Source organism: Cydia fagiglandana, chromosome Z (genome assembly GCF_963556715.1).
Source record: "Cydia fagiglandana chromosome Z, ilCydFagi1.1, whole genome shotgun sequence".
In the NCBI taxonomy this organism is placed as follows: domain Eukaryota; kingdom Metazoa; phylum Arthropoda; class Insecta; order Lepidoptera; family Tortricidae; genus Cydia; species Cydia fagiglandana.
The window spans coordinates 4,613,109-4,627,168 of NC_085959.1; the positions used below are offsets into that span (position 1 = coordinate 4,613,109).

A 14,060-nucleotide genomic window follows, 5' to 3' on the forward strand; every position below is an offset into this window, starting at 1 on the left:
CAAACGCGAACGCTCGTCACGGTTCTGGGGGGTATAGACTGAGCTGCAAAAATTTAAGACACTGGTTTATTTAGCTGTATACTGGCTCGAATTCTTGTTCTAACTAATAAAAAAATACTATACGTTAAAAAAAAAACAGTCAACATTTAGAGGTTGCACAACATCAACAAAGATTTTTCAAATAACCAACGACTCTACATCGGAGGGTAGAAAATTGTTTAAGCGGCTACCATCAAATCGGAGAGTAGTGTGATACTGAACCTTCTACATATAAATAAATTTTAAAATTAGTAGTAAACTTGGATTTTGGTTACTCGATAAATGTTCTAATTAAGATTTTTCAGTTTATTCACCTGTTTCCAAAGGTAAAGTGCTTTTATCGTGTTTTAGACGCAAAATCCAGTTTCCTCATCCGATTTTAGTATTAGTTCATTATATTTTGTCATTTTAGAAAATAGTTCATTTTCACGCAATGTATGGGGTTCTCACTCTACCTTTTCAACTTGTGCAACCTCTAAACGTTATTTGATTCTTTTGAAAATTGAAATAGATAGTTTTTAGTGTGGGGAGACTCCATTGGTGAGCAAAGCCAGGAAAAATATTACAACTTTTTTTTCTCCATACAAAAGTGAATCACCCTATTGACCACATACTTATGTGAATAAAATGCAAAGAGATCTTTTACCTGTTGGTGTGGTGAAAATGTATTTTCAAACACAATCCTGTATTGTTCATGAATAAATACTCTGACTATGATACGAGTAGTACGGTGGGCCTTAGGAGGTGTACTTTCGTTTGGGCCAAATACGTTTCGCCAAATTTCACTTCCCAACAAACTTATCGCAATAGTTTCATTTCCCAAAGGAACCTTTAGCAAAGTTACACTTCGCATATAATTTATTTGGTCAAATTATCATTTGGCATGATTTTACTTTGTCAAATGTTATTAGGACAAAAACTTATTTAGCAAACGTTTTTTATTGTCTAATATTATATTCCAAAAAGATGTTTAGTCAAAATTGTCACTTCGCAAATTTAACAAATAGGCATCTCTATTTAAAGTACTTTTTGTTATGTTAATATAGGTACGTTAAATTCTACGTCATTTGGGTGGGTTGGGTTAGGTTTGAACTGCGATCCTCACAAAACGGACCCGCTATCAGAAAAGTGGGTTAGGTTAGGTTAGAACTGTGACCCTCACAGAATCGAAATGCTATTAGAAAAGTGGGTTAGGTTAGGTTAGAACTGCGGTCCTTACAGAAACGAAATTCTATGTACTAGAAAAAGGTCATCGAAGTGGATTAATTAATTTAATAGAATAACGAGATGTAAAAAAATGCATGTCATTTTAAACTAAAATGTGGTTTGAATATTGGTGGTTATTTACTATTTTTGGGTTACAATGATTACTTTGGTGTTATTTGCTGTAATAGAATAGCAAGATGTAACAAATTTGGTTATCATTTTACATTAAAATGGATTTTTAATTTTAGTGATCATTTACTACATATGTATGGCAGTAAGAATGTTTTTTTTTTGAAGTTATATTTTACTGTGTATATGTAATGATCAGTTAAATACCAGACATAAAATTCTGCAGCCTCCTCACTATTGGTATTTAAATTGTATGCCAGGCAATATTTTGGGACATGTAAGTTATGCTTAAGAGCGCTCTTACAAGAAAAGTCGAAATAATGCAAAATTGATGATACTAGTCGACGAAATTCAGGACTTTGTGCTCATTATTAGAAACAATGAGTACTTGTTCCAGTAAAAGCGTCTTCTTATCTTTTTAAATATCGTTGTAAATATTAGAAAAAGGACTTATTAAATTAGTAATGAATTTTTTTCTGATGGTCGTTTCCGAAAAACCCCGTGAAGCACTGAACGGCAAGCTCTTATTTGGAAATGTTGAGAAGTTTACTCTGCTAAACCTGGCTATTTTGTATTACTAATACCCTGTACTTTAGGCATATCAAACGATATTTTTCCTACATACCTTAGAGAAAGAGAAAATCAAAGTAAAACGAACTCAATTTTCTCTCCGAAACAAGTGTCAATTTCTACGAAAATCTACTTAATATCGAAGTCATTTTCATACTCAAGCAATCTGCAACGTTTGCTTATACTGTTGGTATACATTAGTGTTTATGAAATTCTACTATAATTTTTTGGCAATTTTTTGAAAACTACTCTATATTACCGATGACGCGCGCTCGCCAGCTCAGTGCCGCGGCAGAGCTTGTAGAGGCAGGACGTGTGCAGTGTTGCCAGATGGTCACAAAAGTCACATTTTTCGTGAATTTTCGCCTTCTCGTGTGACATGTGTGTGACTTACGATCTTGAGGCAATTTTTGTGACTTAATTTGTAACTTTAACTTTATCATTTACCCCCCAAAAGTGCTTGCCCCCATGCTTAAAATTCATTTGTTTACGTTACATGTCCGTCTTTGGAGCACTAATTTACATATATGTGTACCAAATTTCAACTTAATTGGTCCAGTAGTATCCGTGAAAATAGGCTGTGACCGACGGCTAGACAGACAGACAGACGCACGAGGGATCCTTTAATGGTTCCGTTTTTTCTTTTGAGGAACGGAACCCTAAAACTCATGTAAAGTTAGTAGATTTTTTGTGAAATACAGGGCGTTTTTTGAACAACTAGCCATATTGTGCGAGGTGATTAGGTAGGCCATACTGAACAACTTTTTCTATGGGACCAACTCCGAAATCACAAAAATTTTTTTTGGCCGTTTCATACATTTTAGTCGAGTGGATGTCGAAATTTCTATGGGAAAGCCAATTTTTTGACGTGATAATGTCTTATAAATCGATGAACACCGGTGCATGCACGAAAAAGTGTCACGTTGTGGACAGATCTCCATGGTAACGTTACGGCCACGTTTTCTTATGACATTATCACGCAAAATTATCGTCCGTAAACCGACTGTACAGACAACCATTTTTTTATTGGGATTTCGGGGTTAGTTTCATATAATAGAAAAAGTTGTTCAGTATGACCTACCTAATCAAGTAATCACCTTGCACAATGTGGCTAGTTGTCTAAAAAGGCCCTGTATATTATTTTCTGAATTTCTTCTAACAAAATCGATTTACCTACAAAATGTGACTTAAGCAGCAAAAACGTGACTTTTAGGGAAACGAAACGTAACTTATGACTCCAGAGCCCTGGCAACACTGGACGTGTGTCGGTCGGCTCCGCACATTTTCAACGGCAACGACGAGGTTTTTTATCATTGTGTGCGGCGGGCGCCGTGTAAAACGCTATACTGTGTGCGTGTAAACCGCAACGAGAGACTTTGATCCTAGCACTGTTTTTATAGTATTATAATTTATAATGGTACAGTTTAATAAACTACCGGACAGGATTAAAAATATTTGAAACGACCTGACATTCTATATGTATTTATTTGACTCAAGATAGTACTCAGGGTCTGATGATGGAGCCGGAAGGTGGTCACCGGTACCAATCAACTATGCAACTAAACCACTTCGTGTTTAGGCTCGTTTTATTCATCTGAACAAGATCTTTGACACAAGATAGTACTCAGGGTCTCATGATGGAGCCGGAAGGTGGTCACCGGTACCAATCAACCATGCAACTAAACCACTTCGTGTTTGGGCACGTTTGATTCGGCTCAACAAGATCTTTGACTTAAGATAGTACTCAGGGTCTGATGATGGAGCCGGAAGGTGGTCACCAGTACCAGTCAACCATGCAACTAAACCACTTCGTGTTTAGGCTCGTTTTATTCGTCTCAACAAGATCTTTGACACAAGATAGTACTCAGGGTCTGATGATGGAGCCGGAAGGTGGTCACCGGTACCAATCAACCATACAACTAAACCACTTCGTGTTTGGGCTCGTTTGATTCGTCTCAACAAGATCTTTGACACAAGATAGTACTCAGGGTCTGATGATGGAGCCGGAAGGTGGTCACCGGTACCAATCAACCATGCAACTAAACCACTTCGTGTTTAGGCTCGTTTTATTCGTCTTAGCAAGATCTTTGACACAAAATAGTACTCAGGGTCTGATGATGGAGCCGGAAGGTAGTCACCGGTACCAATCAACCATGCAATTAAACCACTTCGTGTTTGGGCTCGTTTGATTCGGCTCAACAAGATCTTTGACTTAAGATAGTACTCAGGATCTGATGATGGAGCCGGAAGGTGGTCACCAGTACCAATCAACCATGCAACTAAACCACTTCGTGTTTAGGCTCGTTTTATTCGTCTCAACAAGATCTTTGACACAAGATAGTACTCAGGGTCTGATGATGGAGCCGGAATGTGGCCACCGGTACTAATCAACCATGCAACTAAACCATTTTTTCGAAATTGGCCAATTACGTTCATATTCGTAATCGATGTCGACCATAGGTCGCGAAAAATGTTTCTGACGTCAGTATTGAAGGATGTCCCATTCCATTTTGGGACATTTTTTTAAATTGATCGTTGGCACTTTAAAACGATATCTGAGATTTCCAAAGGTTCCGTAACATGTTTCCGACGGCAATACAGACGAAGTTTCCTTTTTTTTCTGGACATTTATGGGACATTTCTTCCAATTAACCGATTGCGTTCAAAATCGATATCTGAGGTGCCCAAAGGTTTCGAAACATGTTTCTGACGGCAATACCGAGAAATAACCTTTTTTTTAGCAGGGTGGCGTAATGCAGGTAGTAAAGTAAGTACGCGGCTAAAGTGTAGAATCTAAATATTGCCGTTGAAACCATATTTTGCACCTCGGATATCGATTTTGAATGCAATCAGTCTGTTGTAAAAATTAGGTATTTTGTAAAATAAAGTAAGAAAGAGATGTTTATGACACGAGTGTTTTATTCGAAGTAAGGTAACTAAGCAATTTTAAAATATATCAAAAATAGAAAATAGAAGACTTAACGTTTGTCTACACAAAGAAGGTTACAAACTACAACAGCCGCCCTTAATCGAAGTTGTGCCAGACAAACACAAACAAAAAAAAACTTAAGTCTCTAATCCTAAGTTAAGTATACACCGTTTATGTACTATAGGTCCTAGTGGCTTCGTTAGTACATCAGCAGGCATATCACTACTTTTAATATATTCTAATTTAACAACATTATTAGACACCTTTTCCCTAATAAAGTGAAATCTGGTATCTATATGCTTAGTCCTGTTGTGGTGTACAGGATTTCGAACGAGGTTGATGGCACTCTGACTGTCAGAAGCTAAATTAACTATATGCAATTTACCTGTTATCTCAAAGATAAACCGTCGTAAGTAGCATGCTTCCTTCGTGGCAGACGCTAGTGCCATATATTCCGATTCGGCTGAAGATAAAGCCACTGTAGGCTGCTTCTTGGACTCCCAGGATACTGGACCTCCACTTAACTTGAAAGTGTATCCAGTGTACGACCTTCTGTCAATCGGACAATTTGCCCAGTCCGCGTCACTAAAGCCTTTTAAAGGTTCTCCACTCTTCCTGTAAACCAAGGAGTAATTTAAAGTACCCTTGAGGTACTGCAGAACCCTTTTCGCAGCATTCCAGTGTTCCTTAGTAAAACACGTATTAAACTGGCTTAAATAGCTCGTAGCGTAAGCGATATCGGGTCGTGAGTTTACCGTAAGATACATGAGGCATCCTATTAAGTTTTGATACGGATAAGACTCACCTTCTTGACCATCAGTTCTTCTTTCCATATTCTTTTTAACTAGAGGAGTATCCACAGTCTTACAATCCTTCATGTTAAATTTTTCCAGTATGGAAAGAATGTAACTCCGCTGATTTAATTTAACACACTCGGAATCGCATTCAATTTGTAAACCTAAATAGCATTTTAATATTCCGAGATCTTTCAAAGAAAAATATTTCGACAAATTCGTTTTGACAGTGTCAAACGTCGAATCAGATTTAAAGAAGACAATTATGTCATCGACAAAAATACCCAATATCACGAGTTCCTTACCAAAAAGTTTCGTATATACACAAGGCTCGGAAGGAGTTCCTATAAAACCTATTTTCAAAAGCGTTTCATTTAACTTTTTGTTCCATGCTCGCGGTGCCTGTTTAAGGCCGTAAAGGGATTTCTTCAGCAAACAAACCTTATTTTCTTTGCCCTTTTCGATGAAACCAAGTGGTTGCTCCATGAAAACTTCTTCTTCTAAATCTCCGTTTAGGAACGCGGTATCGACATCCAAGTGCTTCATTTTTAACCCCATCTCTGCAGCTAAAGCAAATAAAGTGCGGAGGGAAGAATGGCGAATCACAGGTGCAAACGTCTCATCGTAGTCTACTCCCTCCACTTGATGAAAGCCTTTCACGACGAGTCTCGCTTTATACTTGGTTATATTACCGTACGCGTCCTTTTTAATTTTGTAAACCCATTTACATGGTATCACCTTTTTATTAGGCTTATCTACTAGGTCCCATGTGTGGAGTTTTTTCAATGAACTATACTCATCAGCCATAGCATGCCTCCACTTATCTGCATCATCGGCTTGAGTAGCTTCAAGATATGTTGTAGGTTCTCGAGAATCAGCCGTAGACACGTTGTAAGTTAGGAAATCGGGTGGTTTCCTATCTCTTGAGGGGTATCTCGGCTCAGTATGAGATTCCTCTTCCACACTTGCTGGCTCTTCATCCGCACTAGGTAGCCGTGGTTCACTGAAGGGCTCTCGCTCTTCCATAGATACTAAATCTTCGGCACTTTCTAGATTTATCGGCGAAGGCGGTGGTGCAGGTCGTTGCTCTCGTCGCAGTCATAAAATTGACAATCTTGACAGTTTTCAGACTCGGTCTCTCTTTCATCTTCGAACAATAAAATAGAGTCTGACTGTACCTCAGGTTCTGGTGACCTCTGCTTCAGCTCTGTAAAACAATTCTCAAAAAAGGTTGCATCTCTGGACATAAACATTTTTCGTGGGTAAGCAGGAACCCTAAATATATAAGTACCTGGATTTTCTGAATAACCGACGAAAATCGCTTCCTGTGCCTTGACATCTAATTTCCTTCTGTGACACGAGGGTATATGGACAAGTGCTCTACATCCAAACACTTTCAGGTGACTAAGATCACCTCTACGACCATACCACCTGTCATACGGAGTTTGTCCACCTAAGGCTCGATGAGGAGACCTATTCTTTAGGTATACGGCAACTTGAAATGCGTCTTCCCAGAATGCTTTTGACAGTGAGCTTTCAGCTAGCAGCGTCCGCGCCTTTTCTGTAATTGAACGATGTGTGCGTTCCGCGACTCCAACCTGTTGAGGACTGTAAGGCGTCGTCGTTTGATGCTCGATACCTTTCGAAGCAAGATAATCAACAAACTCTTTATTAACGAACTCCTTACCTCCGTCAGTCCTAACCGCTTTTATTTTGTTATCTAATTGATTTTCAACAAAAGTTTGAAACAGACAGAATTTATTTTTTACCTCTGTTTTGGAAGAAATGAAATAAGCAAACACCTTTCGTGTATAATCGTCTACTATCGTTAGCATGTACCTATTTCCTTGAAAAGAGGTTGTAGACACCGGTCCCATGAGATCCATATGGATCAGCTCTAACGGGGAAGTAGCCCTATTAAACGCTACCTTCTTGAAAGGTTTCCTCGCTTGTTTACCTTCCACGCAAGCGATGCAACTATTTTTATCTACTACTGAATACTTTACGCCTACCTTGTGATTCTTCAATTGGTTCATGCCTATGCGACACAAATGTCCTAGCCTCTTATGCCAAAGTTGATAACTATCCTGACAGTCAGAGTGCACATCCTGTGTCATATAATTATCTGCCACATTCTCCGGAACATTGACAGCACCGTCTAAAACGTACAGTCCACCACAGGGCGAGGCATGAGCAACAGATTCACCTGTAAAACGAAAATTATCAGATTTATAAAAGTTACATCCATTAATATCAAAAACACATATAAAACCCTTTTGAACAGTTTTGTATACAGATACAACAAATTTGCTTTTAAATCTGGTACAAAATCAACATCACTGATCTTGTTGACCACGTTCTCGGGTGTGTTTATTGATATGTTTCCAATTCCGCAGCACTTAATCTGTTCTCCGTTTGCGACAGTAACGGTACCTTGATTCTGTATCGTAAGACTCTGAAACCAATCTCGTCTAGAAGTCATGTGTCTAGTACAGCCCGAATCTACATAAAAGATGTCCTTACTTGAGCTGCCAGAAGTATTAAGAGCTGTAAATGTCGTATCGTTGACAGTTACCTCATTGGCTTTCTCCTTCTTGCCTCTCATCGGACAGTCTGGACGCTTATGTCCAGGCATCTTGCAGTCGTAACAAACCAGATCCTTCTTCTTTGACTTCGGCTTCCTTTTCGCATGAAAAACCGATTCTAATTGTGTAGCCGCATCCTTGGACATTTCATTTAGCAGTTTTGTCTTAACTAAGTCTGTAGTCACATCAACATTACAGTTTTCTAATGCCATAATGAGAGGTTCGTATTTTGGAGTGAGACCTCCCAAAAGTATCGCAGCAATAGATTTATCCTCTAAGACTACATCTATATCCGCCAGGTCCTGTGCGGTTGACATAACTGCGTTAATGTACAGTTCCATATTCGAAAAGTCCGACAGACTCAACCTGTACAATTTTCGCTCTAAAGCAAGTCTTCGTCCCATTCCCTTGTCCTCAAAAGCTTTCTGCAAAGATTTCCATGCTTCAGCTGCGGTTTTCGCACATCTAACATGAATGATTGCCGCACCATCTACTGTCAAACATATCTTTGCCAGGGCTTTCGAATCTTTTCGTACCTTTGTAGAGGCAGGGGTCGTGTCTCCTTCAGGGTAGCCACCGATTGTCTCCCACAGATCCTCGTGCAATAGGTAATTGCGCATCTTAAATTTCCACGCAGGGTATCCATCTTTGCTCCTCAGGCAAAACGATGGAATAGATGAGCTTGAATGGGAATCTAGACACGCGGCAGCGTGTCAAGCCAAGTTCAAGCAAAGGAACTGGCTAGCCAGCGCCAAGTGTAATATTACACGAACCACTTGGTGCCACTTTTGACCCTTCTATAACTCAAAACATCTTTAACGTAAACACATAAAAGTACGTGTGTTTAATTATATCCATAAGGACATCTAGAAGCCCAAATTTCATGAAGCTAGCTCAAACGGTTATAAAGATATGAAGGTCAAAAAGTCGTAAATTTTAAGACTGACTGACATACCTATAGTACCTAAACCTAACCTACTTCCAGATGACCTAGAAGGATGAAATTTGGAATCCAGCTCAGTTATTGTGTGAAAGCGTAGGAAAAAATCTAAAAATTAAAAAAAGTTATACAATAGGGGGGGTCCCCATACAAAAAAACCATTTTTTATTGTGACTGACATATAAGTACCTAAACCTAACCTACTTCCAGATGACCTAGAAGGATGAAATTTGGAATCCAGCTCGGTTATTGTGTGTAAGCGTAGGAAAAAATCTAAAAACAAAAAAAAAAAAAATAGGGGGGGTCCCCATACAAATTTCTTTTTTATTGTGACTGACATATAGTACCTAAACCTAACCTACTTCCAGATGACCTAGAAGGATGAAATTTGGAATCCAACTCGGTAATTGTGTGTAAGCGTAGGAAAAAATCTAAAAATAAAAAAAGTTAAAAAATAGGGGGGGTCCCCATACAAAAAACCTGTAATACGCGCTAAACAACCGGCCAACGGTGTGTCGTTGGCGGCGCGCGGCACCACATAATTAATACAAAGAACAGAAGTAAAAAACATGCAGCGGAAACACAAGAAAAAACATTAAATCTCAATACCTGCCTAGTTTTCTTTACAAAAAGTATTGATATCCCATCAAAAACATAAATGTAAAAAAGGAGAGCCAAGTTCAATACAAAAATTATGCTTGGCTGTGGGGTTCGCCGCAAAAAGAATGGAGATCTAAATGAGTACCAAGTTCTATGCAAAATCCAAATATGTATTTATAGGAACAAAATAACATTATAAACAAGTATTAAACTCTATTTCTTTGCTTTATTGGATACCTATAACAATTGCTGTTATTTAAAAAAAATGTGAGATCTTAAAGTAGGTTAGATTTGGCTTGGCCAGTTTTTATCAGAATTACAAAATATATATGTTGAATAACTTTATAAAATGACTGATGTAATGAAAACTGGCCTAGTCAAATCTAACCTGCTTTAAGATCTCGCATTTTTTTTAAATAACAGCAATTGTTATAGGTATCCAATAAAGCAAAGAAATAGAGTTTAATACTTGTTTATAATGTTATTTTGTTCCTATAAATACATATTTGGATTTTGCATAGAACTTGGTACTCATTTAGATCTCCATTCTTTTTGCGGCGATTACAAACACTCGAAGCATCTCCCGATTCGTGTGACATATTTACGATTTTTATTATTTTCATCACACAATCACTACAACTCAATATTTTACACTTTACACTAAACTTTGCATTATAAATTATAGCATTCGTGCTGATAACGTGTTGTAAAAATTAGGTATTTTGTAAAATAAAGTAAGAAAGAGATGTTTATGACACGAGTGTTTTATTCGAAGTAAGGTAACTAAGCAATTTTAAAATATATCAAAAATAGAAAATAGAAGACTTAACGTTTGTCTACACAAAGAAGGTTACAAACTACAACACAGTCACTTTCAAAGAATGTCACTAAAATGTCCCAAAACAGGACACCTTTCAATATTGCAGTTGAAAAAATGTTTAGAAACCTCTGTTTAACTCGGATATCGATTTTAAACGCAATCGGGTAATTTCTAGAAATGTCCCAAAAAAGGACATCTCTCAATATTTCCCTCGGAAACAAGTTTCGAAACCTTTGGGCACCTCAGATATCGATTTTGAACGCTATCGGTTAATTTCAAGGAAAGTCCCGAAAATGTTCCAAAAAGGACATCCTTCATATAGCCGTCGGAAACATGTTTCGGAACCTTTGGTAAGCTCAGACACCGCTTTTGATCGCATTTGGTCAGTTTCACAAAAATGGCCTAAATAAAAAGGACATTAGGTAGGTACATACAAAGTAATCGTCAATCCGAATTGACGATTGAGGATTGACCGATCAATTCGAATTAACGATTAGTAATCGTCAATCTTCAATCAGTAGATTTAGAATTAGTTTCGTCAATCGTCAATTCGAATTGATCGGTCAATTCTCAATCGTCAATCGTCAATTCGAATTAATTTTTTGCCAACACTGCTATCATGTAACTGAACCACTTCATGTTTGGGCTCGTTTGATTCGTCTCAACAAGACCTTGGACACAAGTTAGTACTCAGGGTCTGATGATGGAGCTGGACTGTGGCCACGGGTACCAGTCTACCATGTAACTGAACCACTTCGTGTTTGGGCTCGTTTGATTCGTCGCAACAAGATCTTTGACACAAGATACTACTCAGGGTCTGATGATGGAGCTCGAAAGTGGCGACGTGTACCAGTCTATCACATAACTGAACCACTTCGTGTTTGGGCTTCGTGTTTGGTTTATCACCTAGTGTCAAAGATCTTGTTGAGACGAATCAAACGAGCCTAAACACGAAGTGGTTTAGTTGCATGGTTGATTGGTACCGGTGACCACCTTCCAGCTCCATCATCAGACTCTGAGTATCACCTAGTGTCAAAGATCTTGTTGAGACTAGTCAAACGAGCCTAAACATGAAGTGGTTTAGTTGCATGGTTGATTGGTACTGGTAACCAACTTCCAGCTCCATCATCAGACTCTGAGTATCACCTAGTGTCAAAGATCTTGTTGAGATGAATAAAACGAGCCTAAACACGATGTGGTTTAGTTGTATGGTGACCACTTTCCAGCTCCATCATCAGATCCTGAGTACTGTCTTGTGTCAAAGATCTTGTTGAGACGAATCAAACGAGCCCAAACACGAAATTGTTTAGTTACATGAGAGACTGGTACCCGTGGCCACCTTCCAGCTCCATCATCAGACCCCGTGTGTCTTCAGTGTCAAAGACCTTGTTGAGACGAATCAAACGAGCCCAAACACGAAGTGGTTTAGTTACATGATAGACTGGTACCCGTGGCTACCTTCCAGCTCCATCATCAGACCCTGTGTATCTTCAGTTTCTTGTAACTTGTTTCTTGTAAATAAGCGAGTACCTATAATCGAGTAATATACGTTCATAAGTACGAGTATGGGGCTGTTCATAAATTACGTCGTTTCAAATGGGAGGAGGAGGGGGGGGGGGGGTCTGGACATCGGATGATGGTAGCATGACGTAGGAGGAAACAGAGTCATCCGAAGCATGATTTTTGGATGATTTGAGGGATGGGGGGGGGGGTCGAAAATAGATGACGTAATTTATGAACAGCCCCTATGTACATTTGCACTGCATTTATTATTTTCGTACTTATCAAATAACAGTTTTAGGACTTTATAAGTTAAGTACAGTTAGTGTTGTTATGGTTGATTTCAATATGCTTCGCGAAGGATCAAGAATGTTTAATCCATCATTGTAGTGCGAGTGTGGTAGAAGGGATCGGAATACTGAGCTCGCACGGCCTGCCGCAGCGCGTAAAATACCTAAACTCGCTCAACCCCGAAATGTAATAGCACTCTTAATCATACATTTGACTAAATAATATCTGGTAAAATGAAACTTGTCCAAGTAATTATTTGCTAAACAATAGTCAATAACTTGCCAAAAAAGACTATTGCTAACTGAAAATTTGCGATAAGTTGTTTTGCCAAACATTTTTTTGGGAAATTATAATTTGGGATACATAGTTTGGGATGTGATACTTTGGGAAACGTTTTTGGCCCATTCGTTAGTAAACCGCCTTAGGAGGATATAGAATATATTTTATTTTTATTAATTGTACATCGTCATATTCAAACATTATTTACAATTAGGGGAACAAACATATTATTATAATATTAAATTAATGTTACATTAGACTGACATATTGTTATGTTAGATTAGATAGACTATGTCGTTCTTCTTATTTTATTTTCAAATCTCCATTTTGTTACGTTGTTAACTCTTTGACCTCCAAAGATGTCAAACGACACGCGCGTCTGCAGCCCAATATCAACCTTCGTGCAACAACAACAAGGTTCACGATAACGTGCCGGACACGATAGGCGTAAAGTTCATAGGTTTACCTAAGATATGTAAGAAAATTAATAATTTTTCAATATCCCTATCTTTTATCGTTACATTACTCACTTTCTAACACTAATTGATTTGTATTTGGTATTTTTGTTACACAGAGTGGAAGACTGGTGTGTACCCCCAGCTATAAAAAAAGATCCGCATTCTCCTATATCCCCGTCTGACTTCAGCAGCGACATAATCCGGCTTGGACCTCCACCGGAGCCCACAGCGACCCCAGAGGTCCAAGACCCACAGTCCGAAACAGACATACATCCAGAAAGGAAAATAATTCACGTAAAAAATGACAGAGAACTTGGAGAAATTAGGAGAATATCTTCAGAAAAATTAGAAATGAATTCTAAAAATCCATCAGAAGAATTAAATGTTTCTGATAATGAGGTTACAGGTATTGAGGTCCAAGCGAAAAAGAACCAAATTAAAAACAAAGCTAAGAAAGATGAAAAAGGGGAACAGAACCATGAAAGGGATAAAGAAGCCAAGAAAGCGGGGCAGAAAGATGAGAGAGGCAAAGAAGACAAGAAAGTGGAGCAAAAAAATGAGAGAGATAAAATAGACAAGAAAGCGGGGGAGAAAACTGAGAAGGAAAAAGAAGACATCAGTAAATTAGACGATAAAACAAAGAGGATTAAAGGAAAGGGAGTGGGCAAGAAAACTGTGCAGAAAGAGACGAGGGGAAGGTATGTATAGATTTACCGTTTGACTGAGCGATGATAAGTAGTTATTATGGTCAGTTAAAAACGTTATTGATGATTGTATTAAGGTTGATTTTGGATCTTGCTGTATTTTGAAATAATACAAATGAGTGTTGCTTGTTCTACAATTTATTGAAGACTGAAGTGTGTTTAGGAAAGTACTTAATAAATACGGTATACATGTGTGCGTGGGCCATGCACACAATA

At 38.3% G+C, this 14,060-nt stretch overlaps 1 protein-coding gene across 1 annotated transcript in view; it reads left to right on the forward strand.

Moving 5' to 3' along the window:
• Nucleotides 1–14,060, forward strand: part of LOC134679242 (protein Jumonji) — a 104,647-nt gene that overhangs the window by 4,551 nt on the left and 86,036 nt on the right. The window contains exon 3 of the mRNA XM_063538129.1: nucleotides 13,257–13,838. Within this exon, the coding sequence (XP_063394199.1) occupies nucleotides 13,257–13,838 (582 nt within the window). The remainder of the gene's footprint in view (nucleotides 1–13,256; nucleotides 13,839–14,060) is intronic.